The sequence below is a fragment of the Eptesicus fuscus genome, chromosome 11, assembly GCF_027574615.1.
Source record: "Eptesicus fuscus isolate TK198812 chromosome 11, DD_ASM_mEF_20220401, whole genome shotgun sequence".
Classification (NCBI taxonomy): Eukaryota; Metazoa; Chordata; class Mammalia; order Chiroptera; family Vespertilionidae; genus Eptesicus; species Eptesicus fuscus.
The window spans coordinates 74602560-74629677 of record NC_072483.1 but is presented as its reverse complement, the minus strand read 5'-3'; the positions used below and the strand labels follow the sequence as shown (position 1 = coordinate 74629677).

The following is a 27118-nucleotide window of genomic DNA, read 5'->3' as shown; positions in this document are numbered from 1 at the left end:
CACTGTCCCACTCTGCAGACTGGGGCGTGCCTATGGAGTTGCTGGACTTCTCCGGGTCAGGCAGCCAGCTGACGCCCTCCCAGCACGAGTCCCTGATGGAGCGTCTCCAAGAAGCCACATGTCATAAGACTTGATATCCAAATGCTGAGCCGGGGGTGCGCCCACAAACAGAGCAGCTCAGATAACAACTACACTGTCAAGTGCAAACCTGTACAAACAGGCAGATTCATCTGGGGCTTCTCCTCCAGGCATCCAGACCCCGCCCGGGTCTGGATGCCATAGACCGCTCAGGCCATGAAACCCTATTCTTTCCTGAAAATGGTTTTTCTTTTTCCCTAAATCTGTTTCATTTGTATAAGTCTTGTCTTTTCAACAAGTCGGTAAGCTCCTCTAGGGCAGGGGGTGTTTCCTGTATTTCCTTTACACCCCACATCACCCAGCAGGATCGGGCACAGAGTAGGTGCTTTAAAAGTACTAGGTGAGTGGACAAACAGAGCTGGGACCCCAATCTTCGGGAAAAAAAAATCTCAGATCTAACACATTGTTGCCACTTTTTACAGATTTTCTTAAAGCAGGAGGTTTAGAGATTGGCCAGTACTTGTCTGAACAATCAGTAATATAATTTGACCATGCCTGATCTAGCCACTTTTGTTTAATAACCCACAATTTCTTTGTGTTTTGATAAGACTAGGACAGCTACCTCCCTGGCCAGCCCCCCCGCCCCTCTATTTCCACACACACACACACACACACACACACACACACACACACACACACACACACACTTTGTCTCTAATACACACACACACACACACACACACTCACTCACTCACACCACCCCACCGGCATTACCCCAGCAGTGTAAAACACTAGCCATTCTTCCTTAATTACAAGCTCAAATGAAGCTCACACAAGGTCACCACGGGCCTGTTTAGAAGTGCTCATGTCTCCAGACAGGTGCTGCTTCAAGTCATCCCCACATCTAGCTCTGCCCTAATTAGGAGCAGCGCTCCCCTGGTATCCCAGGAGCCTCAGACTCTGCCTAGTCCCTGACACCCAGGCGACAACGTATAAATAGAAAAGGCACCATGGCCTTCTGCCTCGGGTGAGCAAGGGCTCTATCCTGTGCTGGTTGCTGGGAGCTCCAGCTCATCTCTGTACCGCAGCCCCTCCACGCGGCTCCGCAGCTGTCCTCTTCCTGGACCTCATTCCCTACACGTTCTTACTCCTCAGAGTTACAAGTCAGGTCTCTTTGGGGCACAGAAAAGGTAGTTTTTACCACCAAATAAATCATTAAATTAATAATTCTATCAAAATCCTGGTCAAGACGAAAGTGAATGAGAATGAGTGCTCATTCCACAGGATCCAGCAGACCTGGCCTGGCTCACCGGATCCTGGGTTCTGAGTGCTGGCACATATGTCCCTGCCCCTTATATCCTGCACACCACCCTGGCCAGGCAAGCAGTTCACTTCCCTTTAAAACTTTATACCCTCGGGTGGGGAGAGCAGAATAAAGCAAAGCCTAAAACCCACCACTGGAGAGGCAGGTTGGGAACCTCCGGAGACTGTCACCTTGAGGACTTTGGGGCCTAGGTAAAGAGATTCCGTGCAAAGGTCCTGAGGTCTGGGTCCAGAAGTCCAGGGAGGACAGAAGGAGGGAGGAAGGGGTCACTGAATCAGGAGCCCCCTCTACCCACCCCCCGCCCACATAATGATGACTAAAAGGTACTGAGGAAAGCTAGGGCAGCTGTTTTGCCCCTGGCCACCATCTGCTGCTGCTGAATATTTTATTAACCTCAGGCATTTGAGAGGTGGCTCTGACATTACAGTAGAAGCAGAAGCTGCTTTTACTCCCAAAAGGGTAGGATGAGATAAGTCTCAGATTCCACCCTCAATCCCACCTGGGGGGCACACGACCAAATCGCTGGGGAGTCTTGTCTTTCAAGACCGTCTAGAGTTAAGGGAGACACCAGGCTTAGAAACACTGGGCTCCAGGCCTGGGGGCTTCAGTGCAACATGCTACAAGGCATGAAAGTGGCTTACAAGGGTTTCCCATGAGTCCTCACCACCAAAGGCAGTGAGGGAAAGATTTGAGAAAAACCCACAAAACGCCCTGCACAAAAGGCTGGCTGCTGACGTCAGCGGTCCCAGTGACTTGACTGCTGTCCCCCAGATGGCCCTGGGTCAGCAATCACTGGTTTAACACGGAAGCTCTGAAACACTGAAGAGATAAAATTTCTAATTAACAGCAACCAACACACACAAAAAACAACAACCTCCAAAGGCTGTTGGGTGCCACCCCATCACTACCCATGGCCCCTTGGTCTGATTCCCCAGTAGGAACTGGGCGGCCTACTGGGTGCCTGGCTTCCAGACCTTTCCCTTCCTCCCTCCATGGTGGAGGAGCAGTGAGTCTAAGATCCTTACTCTCTCCTTCTCTCTCTCCCTTCCTTCCAAGACGATACTTCGGCCCCCTGCAGTTACCTAGTTAATCCAACATTTAAGCAGTATTTAACCCCAAGTTTAAACATTGTTCCATAGGTCCTTGGAGCTTTCTCAGCATTTAACCCCCAGCTCATGACTTTCCTCAGCACCCGAGGCATGACCTACCTTAGGTGCAGTAAGGAAGACACGGGTCCTTCTTTTCTGGCCCTGCTCCTTGATGGGCACCTACCCCGCATGCCTTCCACTCCCGTGGCTGAAACAGACCCCTGAGTGATGGTGTTTCATGCATCGCTTTAAGTGCTTTAAAGGCTGGAAGATGGTCCTGACACGACCCCAGTGATGTAGGTAGGGAAGGAAGCATTATGCTTTATTTCTTCTGCTGGGGCTCAGAAAGATTAGATTCGGTCCTAGGTCCCTTCTCTGCTCACATTCACTCCCAGTCATGTCATCGTGGCTTTAAATACCATCTTCATGAGCAAGACTCCTAAATCTGGACTTGTATCCCAGCTCAGATGGCTGTCAAATCTGAGTCTTATATCTACTTACCTTCTGCCCATGTCCACGCAAGTATCTAACAGAGTTTGAGAGCCAACACCTGCTCTTCCCACCAAACCTCCCACCAGCAGTCTCCCCTCTCAGAGGATGGAACCCCCATCCTTCAGATTGCCAAACCCTTCAAGTCATCCTTGGCTCTCTCATCCCCAACACCTAATCAATGAGAAAATCCTATTGACAATACATGTTAAAATGTCTACCTCTACCCCTACCACCTGAGTCAGAGCGTCAGTGCTGGGGCTCAGAAAGATTAGATTCGGTCCTAGGTCCCTTCTCTGCTCACATTCACTCCCAGTCATGTCATCGTGGCTTTAAATACCATCTTCATGAGCAAGACTCCTAAATCTGGACTTGTATCCCAGCTCAGATGGCTGTCAAATCTGAGTCTTATATCTACTTACCTTCTGCCCATGTCCACGCAAATATCTAACAGAGTTTGAGAGCCAACACCTGCTCTTCCCACCAAACCTCCCACCAGCAGTCTCCCCTCTCAGAGGATGGAACCCCCATCCTTCAGATTGCCAAACCCTTCAAGTCACCCTTGGCTCTCTCATCCCCAACACCTAATCAATGAGAAAATCCTATTGACAATACATGTTAAAATGTCTACCTCTACCCCTACCACCTGAGTCAGAGCGTCAGTGTCTTGCATAAGATTTCCTGAATCTTTTTTTTTCCCCTGATCTACCTTCTTCTACCATTGCCTCCACCAATTCTATTCTCAACACGACAGTCAAAATGATCCTTTTAATATGTAAATCAGATTACATCACCCTGGGCCCTCAGCACCCTCCCCCCCGCAGGGGGCTCCCACCTGACTTCAGAGTATAAACCCTGCTGTGGTCTCTAAGGCCTCTCAGCAGTTCCCTGCACCCACCAGTCACGCCCATCTCAGGCCCTCCCAGGGCTGATTCATCCGCCTGTAATGATTTCCCTCAGATATCCACATACCTCACTCCCTCCCCACCTTCAAATCTTTGTTTACACACTCTTCCTCCTTGGTGACGCCTACCCAAAGCACCTATTTATAATCACAAGCATGCTCCCTGGCCTCTGCTCTGTCTTCCTCCTTCCTACACACTCATGTATCTTCTGATTTACTTATTATGTTCACTGTTTGTTCACTCCCATCACCACAATAAAAGCCCGGTGAGGACAGGATCTGTATCTATTTTGCTCAGTGATGTATCCCCAGTGCTCAGAACAGGACCTGATACTTAGTGGATGCTGGATAAATATTTGCTGAATGAATGAACTGCTGTTTCCCCAGGTCACAGGGCTGTGAATGGTAGAAATGAAGCCGGAACCCCTGTCTCCAGACTCACAGACAAACTCTTCACATGTGACCTGATTACATTTATGGAGGTGAGGCTGACTCTTACTCTTACGGGAGGAAGGAACGAGGAGCACCTATTTTATGTCAGGTGGTAAGCAGGGCTCTGAAGGAATACACGGGAATAAGGGCTGACCGAAGGGGGTGGGTACTGTTTTAAAGAGGATGATCGGGGAAGAGCTTTCTGATGCAATGATTTTGAACAGAGACCTGAGTGGAAAAAATGAGGGAGTTACCCATACAGGTAAAAGGAGGAAGAACATTCCAGGCAGGCAGGACAAGAAGTGCAAAGCCCTGAGGCAGGTGTATGCTTGAGGACCCAGGAGGTGGCCAGGATGGCTGAAGGATGAACAACTTCACCTTATGTGCTGACTTTAAAATCTAAACTATGTGGAATAGCCCTTAACTGGAAACCACCCAAAAGTCCATCCACAGTAGAAGGAGTGAATAAAATGAAAGGTACTACAAAGCCAAGAGAACCACAAACTAAGCTACACATGGCAACTTGGATAGATCTCACAAAGAACACACACAGTTTGATCCCATTTATGTAAAGTTTAAAAGCAGGCAGAACTAAAGTACATAGTTAAGGTGCATACTTAGGTGGTAAAGCTATAAAGAAAAACAAGAACCAGAGACATGGAAGCATAGAACAGACTGTGGAGCCTCAAAGAGAAGGCAGGCTAGGGTGGGTGGATGGGTGATCAACCAAAAAACTTGCATATATATGCATAACCCATGGACAATAGGGTGGTGAAGGTCTGGGGCAGGGAAAGCTAGAAGGGGTCAATGGAGAAAAAAGGGGACATATGTAATACTTTCAACAATAAAGATTTAATTTAAAAAAAAAAGAAAAGCAAGAAAATGACTATCACAATGTTCTAGATATGATCAGGGATGGGGAATGTGGGGCTAGCAATAGCTATCTCTTGCCCTGGAGTATTCACTTGATAGCTGTTCTTTATACTGTACATATTTCTGTATGTCTTTAGTCTCTGATATTAAATGCAGCAACATAAATTTTTTAAAGTTAATGAAAAAAAATAAGTGAGAAGCGATTCAGTAAACTCTTACCACATGTCAGGCAGTACAGGGGTTCTATTAGACACATACTGTCTCACCAATTATTTCCTGAAAAAGCACAAAGGAATAGGGTGCACAGTATATAACTGGCACAGAACAAATATTTATTAACCAGACCAAAAAGGACATCAGCCACTGACAGAATAAACGGTTTTACCCAACTTTTACGCAGAATTTACTTTTTAAACAAAGTGCATTGATAAGATCACCTTAAGATACCTAGAGAATAAAAAGTTCCAGTAAACCTAGATCACATGACGTGTAAGAGAAAGAAATTTTATCTCCTTGGGAACTTCCACCGTGGCTAAGACTGACTAATGCCAGTCACGAAAGGGGGAAAGGGATATATTTTTAGGGATATTGGAAGGGATATTGTAGGTGGCCTGGGAAGAAACCTTGAAAAGTCATCCTCTTATGAATTTGGAGTGGCTGACATCTTGGTAAAGAAAGCACTGATCTTGAACTCACTGGACCTGAGGCCCCATTCTGGGAATAGCACCCAGACAGACCCTCCCCTCTTTCTCCTCTGTCCTTCAAGAAGGTACAAGTGCAAGCTTTGGAACAGCTCTTCGGGGAGCCCCGAGCTCCTTCCTGCAGCAGGATCCTCGGCGCCTCTGCAGTCGCTTCCTGTGACTCACCGCCGGCCCAGGGCCACAGGCTTTGTGACCTGCAGCTTCTGCAGGGGGGCCAGGCTGACCTGAGTCAGCTCAGGGAACCCAGCAGCATCGTATGGGGAAAAGAGTCAGGCCATCTGGGCCTCGGCCTGAGCAATCGCACTGACACTAACACATGAGCTAACATTTTCTCAAAGCCCTTCCAAGGGCAGAAGACAATTTGATCTGCTCTGAGGTCATGTGAGTCCACGCTGTGAAATGAAAAACTCTCCACATGTGGAAGGGTATTCCTTCTAGGGGTGGTGGGGAAAATTCTCTTTTAAATGTCTTAAACCCACCACCCTTCTTTCCCACTGGCGCCTGGCTTCACCAGCCTTAACTACAGAAAAGTGGGGCCAGTGTTTCTCAACCCCAGTGGCACAACTCAGGGCAAGTCTCACACTTCTGACACAATTTCTCACATGAGCAGCTAGTTACACACACTAGGAGGCTGCTGCTCTTTCTATGGCTCTGGAATATAATAGGATCGAATCCCAGCTCTGCCATATGTGCCTCTGAGAAGCTACTGAAGCTTTTGTGCCTCAGTTTCTTCATCTGTCAAGAGGAGATAGAGACATAATTACTGGTACCCTTATTCTTCCCAGATTCTGTATTTGCAAATTTGCCCACTCACTAAATTCTCTCTGTAACCCCCAAAATAACAGGCCCGGTGTTTTCACATGTTTGGGGCCCAAGTTCCCTGCCGAGGTCCACCAAGGCTCAGCTCTGCTTCCTTGTTTCAGCTTTCATACTGCAAATGAGTGTCCTTTGGGTGGACTATCTAGTGTCACTTTTTCCCCCCCATTTTTGTGCTTTTTGTTGGTGATTTCGCTGTTTAGAATAGGCCCAAGCATAGTGGTAAAATAAGTGTGTTAGATAAGTTTCATTCAGGCCTGAGTTACAGTACTGTTGGCAGCAAGTTCAATGTTAATCAGCCACAGCTATTAAAGTAAGTGTCTTTAAGCAGAAATACACACGAAACAAGGTGTGTATTGATCAGCTGACGAATTTGCTAGCAGGAATCTAACCCTGGATTTCCCCTTTGGAGCAATGGTTCGATATTCTTTAATTCAGCAATAGAACGTAACTACTCTGAATAACAAGAATCGACTGACCTCGTAGGGTTATGGCAAGGATTCAATTAATAGATATAAAGCACTTACAACAGTGCCTAGTATACCTTAAGCACTAAGTACAACCTACAAAGGCTCAGGAGGGATGGGAAAGGGAAGGTGTAGGTCGTGACCTTAGTCTCCCCCTCTTCTGCATGCTGGATGCACTCACCCGGGACTGTTTCTTTATGGTCAGGGAAATTCAATTCTGGTGCCCACACTTACAGGCCCAGATCAATTCCTTCTCAGAACCGCCCCTCTCTGTGGGCATGAAACAACCATCAAGGGCACACTGAGGTTGTATTTTATTTTTCCCTAATGAAAATTCTAGGCAGGGAGAAAAAGAAAACATAGACGTTCTGTTCTCTGTTCACTGCCCACAGATAAGGTGCGGAAACTCTGTTATCAGTAGTGGAAGCTGCGGTGCACATTGAGAAGAGCAGGGAGCAAACAGATTTGGAAGCTCATTCCACGCTTCGCCTAGCTAGGTAGCTTACAGAGCCACAATGAAAACTCAGACCTGGTTGTTACTTCTCTCCCTTTCTTCCCTTGCTTTTGACCAACTGGACAGTGGTGGTGCTTATCGGTTATTAACAGCCAGTAGAAATTAGAGAGTGAGAATTACATTTCCCTGAAACGATTCAAAGGAACCATTGTGAAAGATGACTTAGCATGTAGTGTTTACACATTCCATTTTAGACTCTTCTGGGCCTGTATTGGATGTTGTGGGGAAGCACAGGACTTGGTTGGACAGTCTGGAAGGAGGATTCTCTGAAAGGTCGGAGGCCTCTGGGGGACCTTGGCAAAGGAGCCAGCCTCTGCCTTGACTTTTCCAAACAAGTCTGACCCCGGGGTGTTTTACTGGGATCTTTATGTTTAGACCTCAAAACGTCCTTGTTTGAAAGACACTACAGATGCAGGTGTTTTCTCAAGGATGCTTACCCTGCTGATAGTTAATAGTTAATTTTAGTTCAAGCTGTTGTTACAATAAAAGCCTAAGGAGGCAGGCGAACAGGGCTACTTGGTGGCTATAGCAAAGTAGTCCCTTAACGTCTCTTTCACAGAAACGTGTGTCAGAGTAATCATTCATCCGTTGTTCATGGTCTGCTGGTCAGCCCTGGCAGGATGTCATATGGCAGTAGACTTTATGGTGCCAGGGCACTTGGGCATCTCTGCTTAAAGGTGACTGGCTGCAGGTGTGCCTCCCAAATCATATAATTACCAGGGCCACGTGCTCAGGTGGATTTGTATATGGTAGTAGCATGCTTTTATCCCTGATAGAAAGAGCCATGCTCTAAAAGTGAAATAAAAACCAATGCTTTAAGCTCAAACATTTTCCCAAAAGTACATTGTAATAGGTGGGATAGTGTCCCCTAAAAAGTTATGTCCAACTCCTAATCCGCAGTTCCTGGGAATGTGACTTTATTTGGAAATAGGGGCTTTGAAGATGCAATTAACGTAAGGATCTTGAGATGAGATCATCCTGAATGTAAGGTGGACCCTAAATCCAATGCCTGGTATCTTTGAAAGAGAAGAGAGAGGGCATTTGAGACACAGAGGAAGAGAGACATGGAAGAAGACAGGTGAAGATTGGAGCTACGAGGAGCCACTCCAAGCTGGAATCAGCAAGAAATGATTCTTCCTAGAATCTCCGGAGGGAACATGGCCCCGCCAACACCTTGATTTCAGACTCCTGGCCTCTAGAACTGTGAAAGAATAAATCTCTGTTGTTTTAAGCTAGCAAGTTCGTGGTAATTTGTCACAGTAGTCTTAGGAAACTAGTAATCCACATCCCAAATGTTTCTTTTAATCCTAAACCAAAAAGTCGTTCACTATTTTAAAGACAAATGATCAATGATCTAGCCATTCCAAAAACAATCCATCAGCATTATTATCTTGGCATTAGAAATGACTACTCAACTATTCGCTGGTGAAGCAGCCCTGGGAAGCTACAGAGTCGAACAAGTGGTCATGATGCACATCTCCTGGGCCTTCAGATTCCTCCCAGTACTACAGCCAGCCTCACTGCCGCTGTATTCCATGTCACCAATTTACTGAAGAAGAAACAAAGGTTCCAGGACGTTAAGAGATTTCCCCGGGACCCCACAGCTGGTTAATAGCTGGGTCTAGGACTCAGGTTTCCTAACTCCCATTGGGCTTGGTTTCCGGGGCCAGATTGCTTCCACATCTGGGGGGTAGAATTATAATAATACGGACATGGAGGAAGGGAAGGAGAAAGGGGCCAAGGGGACAGGAGCTAAGACAAGTGATTTCCACCAGTTTCTAGAACACAGACATTATAATTTACTTTTAAGAAATATTTGGCAGTTTTCTGAATTTTCTACAATGCAGGGCCTGGATTTGAACAGACACAGATTCACATTCCCACTCTCTGACTTCTCTCAGTTGTGACTCTCTAAGCCTGGGACCCTCATTTACAAAATGGAGACAACATCTATCTCATTGGGTCATAGTGACAATTAAATCACAGAATGTGTGTAAAGAAATCTCACTTAGGCAACAGCCTACATGCAGGAGGCACCATCTATTTAAATTAAGAATGCTAAACACAGATTCAATTTACAGGTCACTCTTGGAGGTGGGAGCAGGATGTAGTAATGCAGAGGTAAAGAGAGGGGCTTCAACTCTATTCTTAACATTTTCTTTTTTTCTTTTTTTTTAAATATATTTTGTTGATTTTTTACAGAGAGGAAGGGAGAGGAATAGAGAGTAGAAACATCGATGAGAGGGAAACATTGATCAGCTGCCTCCTGCAACACCTTCTACTGGGGATGTGCCCGCAACCAAGGTACATGCTCTTGACTGGAATCGAACCTGGGACCCGTCAGTCCACAGGCCAACAGTCTATCCACTGAGCCAAACCGGTTAGGGCTTGTTAACGTTTTCTTAATTGGATCCTGGATATGTGGCTGTTTGCTCTATCATCCTTCACAATGATTTGTTTTAAATGCATTTTTTAAAGTTGCACAGAGAAAGAAATTAACAAATGAACAGCCATTATTATCATTTTATTAATGGAAAAGTATTAATATAGTTCTTACTCCATGCTGAGCACTGGGCTGGGCACAAAAATGGATACTAAGGTGAGTGAGATTTAGTCCCTCTGATCTGGCAGGGGCTCTGGCACCCACATTACTGTAAGATCAGGCAGAATGAGGTACGTGACCCTGGGGGGGTAAAAAGAAAATAGAGACACCATAACTGCTTGGGGAGACTTTCTAAGGTTTCACCACAAAGGTGGCAACTGAAATGGGCCTTAAAAACAGAGTAGAATCTTAAGAAGTAGACAAAACAAACAAGATGTCTAGCTAACAAGTATGGCATCGGCAAAGCCATCAGGAGGGAAAGCAGCACCATTAGACAGATCATAGGCAGAGACCAGAGAGGGCAAAATCAGAGAAGCTAGGGAATGAGGAAGTGTGCAAGAAGGCACCGATGGTCAGCACAGAGGTACTCCGTATACACTGAGAAAAGAACATCAGATTGCTTTCTCTTGTAACTTTCAAGAGAGCAATGTTCATGTAATTGTACAGGGGGCGAAAACCAGATTTCATCTTGAGGGGGTGGTAAAGGAGGTGGGGGTATAGCTGACCACTTTGTGACACATGTACCTGACACAAGGTAATTGAAGGCCCTGGTAATATCAGGATGAATTTTTAGTCAGGGAGGCCTCAGATACTTCTAGAGAAAGTGGGGGGTGGGGGGGGGGTGACTAGTGGGATAGAGAGAACTACAGATGCAAGCAAGATAAGAGACAGACATTGCCTCCACATACTGGGTTCCAGGGAAAGCAAAAGGAGCAAGGTCAAAAACCTAAGTGGCATTCTCTGATTGGCAAACAAGATGAGACTAAGAGTAATTTTTCTTAAACTAACACGAGTCCCCAGTGCGTTTTTCAAAAGGACTGGGGATGACCGTGCACACAAATGACAAATGTCCCCCCAAACACACCTCTTCCAGGTATAAGATATTTCATATCTTGTATGAAATAAAACTTGAAAACCATTGTTTTATAATTAGAGCAAAGATGATATAACGTGAAGAATGAAGTTCTCAATAAAATAAAAATTAAGGCCATCTGCCCACATGATTTTACCACATCAAGATTTCAAAGCAAAGGAAGAAAAACCTCATAGCCACAAACAACAGTATGATGATGAAAAGGGGGACAGAGAAAGTAGAAGAGGGTAAAGGGGGGATAAATGGTGATGAAAGGAGACTTAACTTGGAGTGGTGAACACACAATATAATACACAAAAGATGTATTATTGTACACCTGAAACCTATATAATTTTATTAACCAATGTCACCCCAATACATCCAACAAAAATACTTTTAATTAAAAATATGATTTCAAAACAGCCACTTTGGAAAATATTTTGGCAGTCACTTAAAAAGTTAAATGCAGAATTACTATATGACTCAGCAATTTCATTTCTAGGTATATAATCAAAGATTACACAAATATTCATAGCAGCATTATTTATAAGAGCCAAAAAGTAGAAACCACCCAAATGTCTATCAATTGATGAATAGATAAATAAAATGTACCATATCCAGACAATGAAATATTATTCAAATATAAAAAGGAATGAAGTACTGACATGTGCTACAACATGATGAAACTTCAAAACATTATGCTAAGTGAAAGAAGCCAGGCGCAAAAAGGCCACATACTGTATGATGCCATTCATACAAAATGTCCAGAACAGGCAAATCTATAAAGAGAGAAAGTAAATCAGGGGTTGTCTGGGGAGTGGGGTTGTCAGCAAGTGACTGCTCAGCAGTATGGCTTCTTTTTGGAGTGATAAAAATGTTCTGAATTAGATAATGGTAACAACTGCACAACTTTGTTAATATACTAAAACCACCAAATTTCACACTTTAACAAAAATAAAAAATAAATGAAAATAATTTTTTGAAACTGGATCTTCTGATGACTTGGGTAGGATAGAACATGAAGGTACTCCCCCCTACCCCCCACAGCCACACACACACACACATCACTGCTCCACATGTCCATCAATAAGCTACTCTTCCCATATATTGTTATGTTGAAATGATGCCAGAATGACACGAAACCACAAAAGACCAGTCCACTCATAATCTCATGCTCAAAAGAATAGCAATAATAACTAATAACTAAAAGTTATTAAATATTTACTATGTGTCAGACACTCTAGCAAGCACTTTACATGGATTAGCTCATTTCATTTCTCGAAACCCTTTGGGTACATACTATTACCATCCCCATTTTACAGATAAGGAAATTAGGGCACAAATAAATTTCATAATCTGTGTCAGGTCACCCAGTCTGGATTTAACCCCAGGCAATATGACTCATGAGCATTGTGCTATTCAGCCTCAATTGACTGTCTTTTTTAAATCACTTGCAAAATGCACTGACTTCTAGTGTAAATCAAGGCAGGAGAGGGTGGAGATTTTAAAACAACCAAAAACTATTGACTCAAATAGCAATCCCGGACAGAAAATTAGAAAGACCCAAGGCTCTGAGGGGGAGACCAAGCTGAGGTCTGCATCATGAGACAATGAACATTGCAAGCTGAGTGTGCAACCCAAGCATAAAAGTCTAGATTTTACCCACTGCATATGACTAGGGGTAGATTACTGGGTTTCTCCCAGTCCACAGTAATCTAATAATCTGAGTAAATGCCCCATTACAAGTACAAACAAAAACATTGGGAATTATGTGTATGATTGTTTGTGTGTTATGTGTGTATTTCACATATATATGAAACAACATGATATATATGTTTATATACATGGGTGCTCACTACATCATGAGGGGCAGATGGTAAGTTCCGAGTCCTAAATCACAGGACAGAGAGAGATGAATACGGACAAAGTAATCGAAGAGGACTGTAGAGCGGGCATTGAGAACTAGCATTTAGGAAGGGGAAGAAGGGATAAAGGGCGCTACTTGAGGCAAATTGGGAGAGAAAACGTTGGATTGCTCCTGGAGCCGCAAGGATGCCTGCCTGATTAAATCAAGGAGTGTGCACTGTTTAATGTACTGGAAAGTAAGAGTGGACAGGCAGGAAGGGGTTATGTAAGATATTAAAAGTCAAGGGGAGTGTTTGGACCTGATGCAGTAAGAGAAGTAAATCATGCTTTTAAAGTTGTGAAAGCTTTCTCGAATCATAAGAAACACTGGCTTCGATATTTGCTTACTCAACCCTGGAATTCACTTTATATATATATTATATATATATATTTTTATTTTTCTAATTTCATTTTAAATACTTCGTTTCACTCACATCCACCCCCAAGGCATGACCCAGTGGAACCTTCATTTCAGCAGTTAAAACACGGTGGCTTAAAATCGCAGCCCTGAACAAAACCTTCAAAAGCCACTGAGCGCGTTATATTTTCTCACACTTAATCGTTTAACCTGCAAAGAATCAACATCCTACTGAGAAAATACACGTTTTTTAATGTGAAAAGTATTTCCTTGTGCTCGGTCACTGAAATCATCTTCCTTCGATAATAAAAACTGAATGACAAAATATCCAACTTTGTTCCTGGGTGAAACAGAAACTCACTCTGCCTACTGCACTGGACTAAACCTATCACATACACCGTCAGTGGCCGTTGTATTTCAGGGGACCCCTATGCGAACTCCTCTCCTGGCTTCCCTGCCCAGCAACTGCGCCCGAATTCTTGGCACTTTCCACAGGCTTCCACCTGGGTCTCGGGTGTCTCTGGGGATTTGTACTTTCGGGCAAAAAAAAAAAAAAAAAAAAAACCTTACCCAAGGAACAGGAATGTCCTGTAAGAAGGAATCAGGGGCTTAGATGGTGCTTCAGTGTGGCCTTCAAGCAAGCCCACCTCCCTAACTCAGGCAAGCACGCAGGTATCCCCACTCCGCGCTGCCGGCCGCGGCTAGGTAACCCCAGATCCCGGCCAGGGCGCGCACCCACCGGACGAGGGGCTCCTTTTCGGGCACTGCGGGCTCCTCCAGGCACTGGCACGGGCAGCAGCAGCACATGATCCTCAGCCAGTCCCTCAGCCCCATGGAGAGCGAGCTGCCCCGCCGGCGCCGGGAGACTCCGAGAAAGCCGTGCGGGCGAGCGATCGCGGCAGGGGCGCGGCCGCGGGGCCGGCATCCAGGTGCGGGGACAGTCTTGGCCCGGGCGTCGCGGGCCGGTCTGTGCGCATCACGCCGCGGCGGGGGACGCGGGCGAGGCCGGAGGCGCCTCCGCGGTCCAGGATCTGCAGGGCCGTGCTCTTTCCTCCACTTGGGTTTTGTTTGGGGCGCGTGTTTTGTTGGGACTTTTTTTTTCTCTCTCTCTCTCTTTTAATTCCCCGGGCGCTAATTGGGGCGCATGCGTCCCCGAAGCGCCCCGCTGCTGCCCTCTAAGGAGGAAGCGGGGACTCCAGGCAGATGGCAAAATCCAAGGGCACCGACGCCGACCGGGGCTGGGGAAGGAGCAGGAAAGCCCTCGGGTCACAGAGCGCGCGATTGGGCTGAATCTATTCATACGTTTTATTGGCTTCACTCCTGGAGGAAATAAAAGGTCCTCCTTCCCACCCCCAAGCCTTTAAAGCAGAGTGTGGGGCATTTTCACCAAGTCAGCCCCACGCAGAGGGAAGGTCGGCCAAAGAGTATGGATTGGCGCATTATAGAAGTGGTGGTGTTTTTTAAGTACTATATTTACAGTGATTTTTTAAAATCGTTTGCAAGCCTCACGGTTTTTGACTGAACCCCCTCAAGGAAGGCAACCACTATCGTTAGTTTCTTGCGCTTTTCCATTGCTATTCATGTATGTATTTATATGTTTGCTTCTGTGTGTATGCATTTATGTATGCTTGTACAAACTTGTACACAAATCCCTCTCCTTTTTCACCCAAGCGGTGGCTTCTGCCCCTGGCTTGTTTCACTCAGTGTATCATAGAGACTGTTCCGTATATATATCATCTTCCGCTATCAGTCACATGAATGCCGATATGATATTTAGCCAGGCCTCTGAGCTGGGTGGGAATTTAAGTAAATTCCAGATTTTTTTGTTATTAAAATAATGTTGCCGTGAACACCTTTGATCTATGTCAGGGGTCCTCAAACTTGTCCCTCAGACCGTTGGAGGGCCGGACTATAGTTTAAAAAATAAACTATGAACAAATTCCTATGCACACTGCACATATCTTATTTTGAAGTAAAAAAACAAAACGGCAAAAACACCCGCATGTGGCCCGCGGGCCGTAGTTTGAGGACGCCTGATCTATGTGTTTGGACATGCATATCTATTGAGTGTATGGTTGGCAGTCGAATTGCTGGGTAAGGTACCTTTTTAAATTTTGACAGATCTTGCCAAATTGCCCTCCAGAGCTAACACATTGACTAGCAACATATGACTGTGTCTGTTTTCCTATACCCCCACCAATACAAAGTGTCATTTGTCACCTGGGTCATTACAAGGATTTCCATGCCTCTCCCTTAAACAGCCCACCTAATTTTCATTTTTCCCCATCTGTGTTGTTCAACAAATAATTACTGAGCATCTGTTAAGGGGCAGGCATGTCCCAGGCTCCTGGGTTATAGCAGCCAGCAAAAGAAACAATGTTTGGCCTGGTCAGCTGTGCGGGAGGCAGCAGGTGGATTATGTCTCTCTCTCATCAATGTTTCCATCTCTCTATCCCTCTCCCTCCTCTCTCTCTAAAATCAATAAAAAGATTTTTTTAAAAAAGAAAGAGACAATGTTTGCTCCTACTGTCTTTTTTTAAAATATATTTTATTGGTTTATTACAGTGAGGAAGAGAGAGGGATAGAGAGTTAGAAACATCAATGAGAGAGAAACATCTACCAGCTGCCTCTTGCACACCCCCTACTGGGGATGTGCCTGCAACCAAGGTACATGCCCTTGACCAGAACCGAACCTGGGACCTTTCAGTCCGCAGGCCGATGCTCTATCCACTGAGCCACACCGGTTTCAGTGCTCCTACTGTCTTGAAGCAAACATTATAGTGGGGGAGTTAAACAAAACAAGCACATACTTAAGCGTGTTAGACAGCCGTGCATACTATGGAAAAAATATGGCAGGGACGAGGACGAGCAAGAGTTTATTTTCAGAAGTGCTAATTCTCACGGGTGGTGTATTAATTTTTAAAGTGTGTCACTGCGTGTGAGTTTGTCCTGCCCTGGCTACGTTAAGAGGCAGAAGGAACGTATCAAGTGCATGTTCACTGAGAGGCTGGCTGTTGAGGGATACAGAAGAATAAGAGAAGGTCCCTGAGGACTCTGACTGAGTTGGGGAGATAGAACCCATCATGAAAAGTTAACCAGACATGATAGTTCCAGCTGTCACCAGCCTGCACAGGGCTTTGATAGCAAGCCCAACACCATGTCATTTATCACTTGCAACTGTACCAGGATGGACGCTGAATATTGTTCTTGACAGCAAATATCTTACTGGCTGGAAAAATCCACTTGGTAGAATGTACTGTGTTCTGAAATTGGATTTTAGATTTGAGTCAGTCCACCAAGGTTCAGGTAGAAAGTGGGTAGAGGCAGCTGCCAAGATGTGTACTCAGCCAGCAAGAAGATGAAATTTAGGATCTGACAGCTACTATTACCTATTGGAGTTGGATTTGTTGAAAATAGAGAAACTATAGAGGGCATTCGGGTCCTGGAAAACAGGTGCTCTGTCCCTTTACTAACCTTGATCTTAGATAAGTCACTTAATTTTTCTGAACCTCATTGTTCTACTCCGCGAAATGAAGATGATGAATCCGGCCCTACCTACTAGGCTCAAATGAGATCATTTGAAAACATAAAGCACTGTAGAAACACCACAATTCAGCACATGAACTTCAAATAATATAGGTCTGTCAGGCAAATGCCACTGCCAATACTACCTGGCCTACGTATGACAGTATTTCTTTTCACATGTGTACCTCTGCAATGTGTGGGCATTCTTTTCTTTTTTTAATTTTTACTTATGATTGATTTTAGAAAGAAAAACAGGAAAGGGGAGAGAGAGAGAGAAACAATTAGTTGTTTCACTTATTTATGCATTCATTGGTGGATTCTTGTATGTGCCCTGACCTGGGATCGAACCTGCAACCTTGGTGTATTAGGATGATGCTCTAACTAACTGAGCTACTTGGCCAAGACTGTGTGGGCATCTTTTATGTAGTCTGTTTCAGACTGCCTATTTCTAGAAAGCCCTAGAACCACATCTATTTAACAGACTTGATCAGGAAGTTAATGTCCTGCCTTACTAAGTCATGTGTAGTGTTTGCCAGCTCTAACAACTATTAACGTTTTTCTTTTAAAATTAATTTTTAAGTTTTAAAATTTATAAATGAAACATTCCTCTAAAAAATTGAAATATTACAGTTAAAGTTCCCTCTGACTGCAATCCATAGTCCTGTCCCCTCTCCCAGGCAACCATTATTATCAATATGGTATAACATTTTTTCTGAACACACAAACACATGCATGTGTGCCTGTGATGTATATATAGTATCATTGTGTGTCAATTTTTAAGTAGTGAGTTTTGTTTTAATTGATATAAAGGTACTAATTAATCTATCTGCAATTTTTTTTCCAATTAATACAAAGAGATCTAGTCTTATTAGTACACCTTGTTCTTTCAAGCTCATGTAGTCTATTTCTTAGTTTTCTAAGGATAATTGTGCATGTTTTTATAGTGCTCATCTTCCCAGAAGTTGAATACCTTCATGATTTCCCTGGTTTGGGGTAAACTGCACTTTGATAGGAGTAACAACAGCACCAAATCTTCCAGCTTCAGCTTCTAGACAGCTAAGACCACATTTTGGCAACCTCGTTTCCTGTTTCAGACATCATTCGCTGGAGAGCAGTGAGCTTTCCTTTTTTTAGGGTGATGCTAGATTGTTTCTGCTGCCTGAGTTGATGCCAACACGTGCATCACAGTCAGCAGCATCTGACATTTACCAAGAACCCCTGGGCACCTGGTGTCGGGGGAGTAGGCAGTCCCCTGGGGTGACTGGTGACTTAGAGACCCATCAGCTGCTTGTTTTTTAAGTACAACTGCTGGCCTATATTCTCAGATTTTTCCATGGCAGGGAAAACTCTAGAGTCTGCTTTGAAAACAACTACTAGGGTAGTTTGAAATCCTCCTTCGTTAAGAATTTACTGATGACTTCTGAGAGGTGGAGGAAAAGGCATATGCAGGGTGAAAAAAAAAGGAAAATCAAAATACTTAGCTCTAACACATCATTAGTACATTTCATAGAGATGCTATGCTTGCAGCAACATAGCATAAGCTGGTGTCATTCAGTTATTCATTCAACAAATATTTATTGAGCCAGGTACTGGAGATATAATGGTGAGCTAGAATGTAGGTTCCATTAATGGAGATGGGGACTTTGTTTTGTGCTTTGCAATATTCTCATCACCTACAACAATGCACGCACATTAACAAATGTGTTGAGTAAATGTATGAAAACAGAAAAAGAACTATTTAGTGAACCCAGAGTTTGCATGAAAAGTTATATCTAATTTCTGAAGAATCTATGTATGAGCTGCCTAAACTCAGAAGAGAAAATCTAAAGAGCTCTGTCTTCCTTAGACATGTCTTCCTTGGCCTGACATGGAACCAGTTGCTCTTTCAGAGGGAGGGAATGCACCTACTGAGCAGGCTTGAGTCTCATGGGCACCCTTGTGGTGCTCAAGTGAGGAAGAACGGGGAGACAGGAAAAGAAAGCCAGTTAGCCCTAGAGTAGGAGAGTTTCCCAAGGAAAATCAACTGGAGCCACACAAAAAATATGGAATGGATGCTGGCAAGGCAAAAACAACAATGTCCACTACACTCAGTAATGGTAGCTGCTGAGGCACTGGCTCAAATGCGTTGTGTGTCCAAGGAACCTCTGCCATCTGGAATGGACAGAAAGGACTCCAGCTCATGGTTCTAGCAGGTCTAATGTCCAGCAACTCAGACTGCAGGAGCTTTCTGCAAGAGGGACTTCAGAATTCCAGTGCATCTCCTAAAAATTCAGCTAGATCACTGATGAGTTCAGCAACATCAACTCCCAAACCAGAGAGAAAGAGAGAAATCACTCCACTGGCTGTAAAGGAACTCGGCTATTTGCACAGGCCGGGTTCCTCAAAGGGTGATGCCAAGCACCTGCACTGGAATGCTTAGGGATGTTCATTGAAACCCCAGATTGCTAGACCCTACATGAGAGCTTCTGCAATGTAAGCTCTGGGGTTGGGGCCCCAGAATCTACCATTTTATCAGGCTCCCAAGCAGGGCTGGAACTTGGGTGAGGCTGATGAGGAGTTTAGCATTTAAAGAGGCGCTTACTCTTGGAGCAGAACCTACACTTGCACAACTCTGAGAGTGAGCATCTCCTAAAATGTGGCACCCAAATCCCTCACCTTCCTTGCCCTAGTCCTGGCCTATTCCAGAGGCTTGAGAATTCTGGTACACTGTCATGAACTCTGTCCCCACCAAAATTTATATGTTGAAGTCCTAACCCCCAGTACCTCAACATGTGACTATATTTGAAGATAGGGCCTTTAAAGAGGTAATTAAGGTTAAATGAGGTTACTAACCCAACATGACGGGTCTACTTATAAGAAGAGGAGGTTAGGACACAGATGCAGAGGGAAGATAAAAGAAGCCAAGGAGAGAGGCCTCAGAATGAAATCAACCCTGCTGACACCTCGATCTTCAACTTCTAGCCACCAGAACTATAATATAAATTTCTGTTGCTTATGCCACCAAGTGGCAGCTTGTTATGGCAGCCCCAGCTAACTAATGCACACACCAAGTTTGAGAACGATTAGCAAGATGGTTAAGAGCATGGGCTCTAGGATCACACTAACCCCACGTGGTCAGGATTAGGCTAAGTACACACACAGAAAACACTTAGTACAATTTCATGGAAACTAGGACATGCTCTGTAAATGTTAGCTATAATTACTGTTGTTAATGAATTATACATACTTTAGTCAGACTCTACCCCATCATCTCACATAACCAATTGTGACCACCTAAAATTATTTAGTTCAACAAACATTTATTGAATGTTAACTTTATAAGCATGGTACAGTGCTCAACCTCTTGTGGAATACAAAGATGAAAAATGTGCAGTACTCATTCGGATAGTATGAGTACTATCAGGGGAAAAATTGGAAATTTATAATACTGAAATGTTCTATAATTATCTGTGCCCCAAGATACCTATTCTTTTGATTCTTACAATGTGCCCTTCCTTACCTCACCCTGACTTTCCCATGTTTAAGTATCCTGCCATATCTAACTATACTGTCATAGCTAACTATACTGCTCTATCTAACAATATTCCTGTACCTAACTATATGCCTATATCTAACTCTACTGTCACAGCTAACCTGCTATAACAAACACTTTTCAGATGCCCAGAACAGCCTCTCTGATGTGACCTGGAACCTGGTCTTTTACATCTCCCTACAATCCCAACTATTCTATAATCTCCAAAGTCTCTCCATATTATACCTAACTAAAACTAAACATAAACCTGGACCCATCAATCATAGCACACTTCTTCCTAATTCAGTTAAACTCTACTTAATAAACATTACTAAGCATCTACTATATGCAAGGTGATACTATGTTACAAAATAGAAGACACACATAAAAAATGATATTAGAAAATACATGAACACTGTTCATATTTTCTGTGAAAGGACAAAGGTTTGCCCCAACTTTTTTTAAAAAAATATATTTTATTGATTTATTACAAAGAGGAAGGGAGAGGGATAGAAAGCTAGAAACATCGATGAGAGAGAAACATCGACCAGCTGCCTCCTGCACACTCCCCTACTGGGGATGTGCCCGCAACCAATGTACATGCCCTTGACCGGAATCAAACCTGGGACCCTTCAGTCCGCAGGCCGACACTCTATCCACTGAGCCAAACCGGTTTCGGCAAGGTTTGCCCCAACTTTAAGCCTAGATCCTACCAATCTCAGTTTTGATAACCAAACATATGCCATTGGTGTTTGATTTTTGCATTTACTATAATACTCACAGAGACATAAACAAACCAGAAGCCTGCAATTTTCTATACAACTGAAACTCCAGGTAAAGTCCCCCATTATTACAGCAAACAAATCCTCCTATGGCTCTCCACACTGCCCCCTCATGGACATCCACTGTAAATGAACTACAGCTTTTTCAGAGATGGATCTGACAAGGGTTAGAAAGCTGTCACTAAACAGAGGGAAAGTAGTTGCAGTTAAAATACCTATACAGACTTAGATCTTAAAGGGCCATCAGCTATATTCAAATGGAAGGTTTAAACTGGCTCTGGGCTACACTCAACCTGTTAGGGCACTGCTAAGTTGAGCTATAAGTCCTCCCTTCTCTTGGCTAGCAGGCACCACGTAATGATCATTTTACTATTTCATTTGACCTTCGTAAGCATTGCTACTTGATTTATTAGCCTGAAATTCATGAAAAAGTGCATAAGACATTACATAAATTTCTTAACTTATGTAAGAGAATAAAATAAATAAATAATTTAAATAAAAGAGTTTTCGTTTACAAATTTTATTATTTATTTTGCTGTTTAACTACTTAAATAAACCTGTCTTGGAAGCAGCTCAATGACATAAATTAAAAGGTGGGAGTGCAATTCCCCAAAGGGAGAACTGTCTTTGGTGAACATTCCCTCTGATAAATGGGCTCTAAGCGGGAGAGAAGAGAACTATATTGTTCTGCCTAATAATGGAGGTGAGGTAGAAGTTGGTGTGAGGAGCAGGGAATGGGAAGAAGCCGGAACAGAGAAGACAAAGCAGGAATGAGGGAGGCCGGTGTCAGCAGAGCATCCATAGTGGGCTGTGTCTGAAGGAAGGTCAACCGCACATGCCAGAACTTAGAGAGTCAGACTCTTGACAAACAGGTAGATGCTTCATGTCTACATAGCCAAAGCAGAGGCCCCATTTAAGTATATGCCATGAGCACCCTTTTCCATGACTTTGTGAAGTCTGCTAACTTAAGTCTATAAGCTCCATTCACCCTTCCCGTGCTGGGCATCACCAGGGTCTTCTCTCCATCAGCTGTCAGCTGCTTTCAGCTTAGAAAGGCCTTGTCACTTCAGATGGGAATTTTAAACTGAGCCACCCTCTTTATCTTGCACATCCTTCCACACTATCCCCTCCACCCAAATACCAGAGAGGTTGCATTAAAGACCTTGAGAGGAACAACTTGGAAAACTTGGAGAGAAGATCTCTAGAACCCAGAGCAAAAGAGCAAAGCTTCTCCTCTGAGAGGACCTGCATTCCTCCACTGACACCTCATATAATCAAGCAAGAAACCTGGTATCACCCACTGGGTTCCCAGGACTCTGAGGTGGACTTAGCTTCCAGGAGGTTTAGTAGGAAGTGCTCATGAGTCAACACCTGGGAACAGAGGGGAAGAAAAGGGAGTAGACTGGGCCTGGGACAGCCCTAAGGAGAGTTCTGAGATAGAACTGTCACTGGTGATGGGGTCTTACACCCTTATCCCCCTCTGCCCCCCACAGGACAGAAATCAAGAGAGGAGGAAAACCAGTTAGAAAAAAAAAAGAGGCTTACTGAAAACAAGATGGAGGGAGGGGAGAAAGGGCGGGAGCTTGGTGCATCAAGGGGGCACACACTAGCAGAGAGCATGGTTCCCTAATGTGAGCTGGGGTCTGGCTTTATAGCACTGGGTTTCTGGGTTTCTTCGTGCAGGCACAGAGTGGATCTCTTTGTTCCCTAGGCTCCGGCGGTAGGGTAGGCTGGCATTGGCTGGTGCAGGCACAGATGCATTGGTTTGAGGAGTGCCTGAAAAGAACCTTTAATCTTATCTAGGAGAGGCTCAAAAAAATAATAACTGATGAACACTCCCATCCATCTTAAGAGAGGCTCAGCCTGTCTCAGAATGACCTTCTAAGCTTTTCTGAGTTAGGGTGAGGGGGATTGGCCTTTATATTCTCATGACAATCAATCTCTGGATGAGGGATGAGGGTTACCTAGAAAGGGAACATGACCTTGGGTGAGGCAGCTTCCGCTGAGGTTGTCCAGGAGCAGGGCTGACAGATGAGGGCAGAGTGCTGGCAGCATTTCCAGAAGCTGGCCTCGTGTCTCCTTCCTTCCTGCAGGGGGATCTGTGTGGCACATCTCAGAACCTACTTCCTGGCTATCCTTAAGTTTAGAATGTCCTTCCTCTCCAAATGTCAGGGATTCTTTCATCAGCTTAGATTCTTTATTATTATTATTATTATTATTATTATAGTAAATATATTAAGTTCTCCAGGCATTATTAATTAATAAAGCCTTCTACTCTTAGGAGGGGACATGCTAGAAATAAGGTTCAGGAAATTCTGTCAACCATTAGTGAGGAAATCTCACTCACAATATTGATTAAAAATAAATACTACAATATGTGGATGAACCTCAAAAATATTATGGTAAGTGAAAAAAGCCAGACATAAAAGGCCACATATTATATGATCCAACTTACATGAAATATCTGGAATAGGTAAATCCACTGAGACAGAATGCCAAATAGTTGTTGCCAGGGTTGGGGGAGGGGACTGAGGAGCAACTGCTTAGTGGGTATAGGGTTTCCTTTGGAGGATATTTTCAAATAGAGGTGGTGGTTGCATAACACTGTGGATATACTAAATGCCACTGAATCATTCATTTAAAAATAGTTAATTTTATGCTACATCAATATCACCTACATTTTTTGAAAATGGATAAAAAAGAACTCTTTTCTTGGAAGCACTCTGTTCTGTTAAAATTAACTTTCCACTGTAGGAGCCCTCACTTCTGAGAAATTCTCAAAATGTTACTGTGCCCTCATAGTAAATTTACAGGTAAAACTATTTGTATTTAAAATTGAGCATTCTATTCAAGTAGTAGACACTGAATACTCAAGTAGTAGATATAAAAAAATTATGTATGAGTATGAGCAATTCATTTAAATGTGGATGGAATTTCTGTTTAGAAGAAAAGAATATTTTTCTACAAAAAGAATTTGAAGTGTTGTGATTCATACAGACTTAAAAGTCAGTTGATATAAAACTGATGTTCAGAGATCCCATGTAACAACCTCCAAAATGGTTATCTATTTGGAAAGGCACACTCCAAACAAACAATTAAAAATTGCTTAATGAAATGGCAAATTTTTGTTACATATATTTTTGCCACATAAAAAAAGAGGAAAGTAAGGATCTCCTGGTGAAGCTGCTCAAATGGCCATACTTATAATGTCTGGTTTCCCCTTTTCCTCCTTTCCTATTATTAATAACTAGCTACTTCACGACCATATCACCACCATTTGAAACCTGGCCTCCCACACCCATGAACCCCCCAAAACTATTGACATCCAGTGGAAACTCATCATGTTTCTCCCAAATAACCTTTATGTATAACCAGGTAACTCTTTCCCATATTACCCTCTATCTAAGTAAGTAATGAGATCACTTTAATTTTTATAGTTTTTTACCTGGGAAATTCCCAAACTTACTCAAAGGTAGAGAGAATAGTAGAATCAACCATATAATGTATGATGCATGTTGCGCTGCTTAAACGACTATTACCATGTTTCCCTCTCAGTTCTCTTGCTCCCTTCCTCTCCCCCACTTGTTTTAAAAATTGAAGTATGTGAAGGCAAATCCCAAATACCAACAATTCTTCCCTGATGGGTAAGTAACTTTTGTAAAAAGTAACTGCCATGCTATTATCACACCTAAGAAAATGACCAGTAATTTTTAAATATTATCTACTCATATGCAACTCATATTTAAATTCCTCAATTGTCTCTAAGCTGTTATAAAAGCAAGTAAGTGGTAGAAGCTGGGATTTCAACCCAGGTAGCAGATTCTAAAATCTATAACTTATGGAAAGAGTCTACCAATAGCTTTATAGAAATGGACAGAGAATGCCAAAGTAAGCAGGAGGACTTAATGAGCAGAAGGGTGGCTTATGGCAGAAGTGTAGCTGTATTTTGAAGGCCAAAATAGGCATGCAAGGAGCAGTAAGCAGAAAGGTTTGTTAGTAGCTTCAGCAGAGTGGTCTCAATCAGAAGGGATCTTCAAGGACTTTCCTTGTAGGGCACTGACAACTTCAAGGAGAGCAAGTTTGGAGGCTACAGATAGATACAGGTCAGAGAGCCTTGCTAGATGTGGGGAGATGTCCCCCAGGAATGCAGTGTTGACATCGACAGCATTAGGACTTGGCAGGTCCCCACAATCTGACTCCCACTAGGGCAGGGTGCACACATATTTCTCTCTCTATGTGGTGGGTGAAAACTGCCACTAACCAACAGAGAGCCTTGGTTATCAGACAAACCATAAATACCCTTGTCCACAAGAAAAGATTCAAACTATGCATACCTATCTTAAGGCAAGAGCTAGATAATCACTAGCTTTGGTATAATACACCTTTTTTTTTAATGGTTTTGAATCTTCCTGCTAGTTGATCTTATTCAGGCAGCTACTTCAGTGAAGTGAAAGTCTTGTAAATGAGGAGCACAGAAGAAACACTAACAGCTGAAACAAAAGTTCAAGATGAAGCTTGCAGCTACTAGTAAGTCTTAGAATCCCAAGTAGGCACTTGTGTCCAGACACAAGGTGACACTTTTTTGTGCCAAGTCCCTGGGCAGTGTTAAAAGTAAATGGGGCCAAAACAGTTACAGGATATAGTCATGTGGCAGCCATCAAAATGCACAGTGTAGATCCCTGCTTTAGAGAGCACAGTTGGCTGACAGCTCTGGATGCACCAGTGCATTTGCCCTCGGGATGCTCCCAGCCAAAAACTGAACACAGCCAAGTTGTTAACTCAGGCCTATTCCTGTGAGCCATGGGGCCAACCAATGGGTGACTGGCTCAAGGACTTCCCATCTGCCTGGTTGACCCTTTCCTGGACTGTGTCCTGGTCTGAAATTCTTCCTTCAGAGTGGTCAGAACTTCATTATAGCCATATTTAGAGGAAGTCCTGTGAGGCAGGGGAGGGAAAATCTTTCTAATAAGCAATCTGTAGGCAGTGCAATCTGTATTCTCGCTGGAAAGGAAAATAGCCCTAAGTGAGAATATATGCAGATGGCCCACAGCCATGTGGTTTAGCCAGCACCTGAAAGGAAAAGGACAGAAAAACTGGATGAGAACGCCTGGGCCAGAAGCATGTGGACAAAACACTGAGGAGTGGGCACAAAGTGCTACTTTTGTCTCACACATTCATGCCCCCAGAGAGGCACAGAACACCAAGGAGACCAGAAGACTCAGTCAGTTGGTGTTCCCCAGCCCCCACCGCCTGCCCCCACAGAACTGGTCTATGGGCACAAGAGTGAAGGAAAACTGCAAACAGGCCCAACATCAGGGGCTCCCACTTAAGCAAAGCCTATGCAGTTGGAGCTGCCTCTCAATGTGCCCCCTGTCCACATAGAGACCAACGCGGAGCCCCGAAGTGGCACTGTTCCTTAAGGAAAGTGACAGGCTGCTTGACGCCAAGGCCCAAGTGGGCCAGTGATAGATTCATTGCTTCTCAGCTCTGTGACAATGGATCTGGGCCCTTCAGTTTTTCCTTTGCCAGCTGACACTGAGCTTTGTCAGGAGAGGGCGATGGAGAGACACTGTAGGAGGTGAAGGCTTTCCTCTCCAGACTCCAGTCTGCAGGCCTTGGTGGTGGTGCAGGGCAGCCAGCAGTAGCTGCATCACCAGTGTCCTTGGCACCTCCCTCAGGTAGTTGTGCAGCAGAGCCTCTGATGTGACACCTCCCATGAAGTTTCCCCTGGCACCCTAGATGGTGGATATTCTCGGGCAAGTTCCAGAGGGCACATTTCCAGCAAGTTCCACCAGCAGAACACCACAGTGACTGCCCAGCCATCAAGTGGGCCCGCCCGTGCCCTCCCAACAAGGTTTGGATGTCAGCTGGGAGGTGGGTGGGGGGAGTAGGGTTC

The 27118-nt window shown here is 44.1% G+C and overlaps 1 protein-coding gene across 3 annotated transcripts in view; it reads right to left on the bottom strand.

The window, feature by feature from the left end:
* The window catches only part of MREG (melanoregulin), a 53277-nt gene extending 38798 nt beyond the window's left edge, over nucleotides 1-14479 (bottom strand). The window contains exon 1 of one of the 3 annotated variants that reach the window (XM_054723358.1): nucleotides 14144-14479. In XM_054723358.1, the coding sequence (XP_054579333.1) occupies nucleotides 14144-14329 (186 nt within the window). In that variant the 5' untranslated portion in view covers nucleotides 14330-14479. Of the gene's footprint in view, nucleotides 1-13974; nucleotides 14116-14143 lie in introns of those variants that run through there. The other 2 variants (XM_054723357.1, XM_054723359.1) reach the window with 2 other exon arrangements.
* Between the last annotated feature and the right edge of the window lie 12639 nt (nucleotides 14480-27118).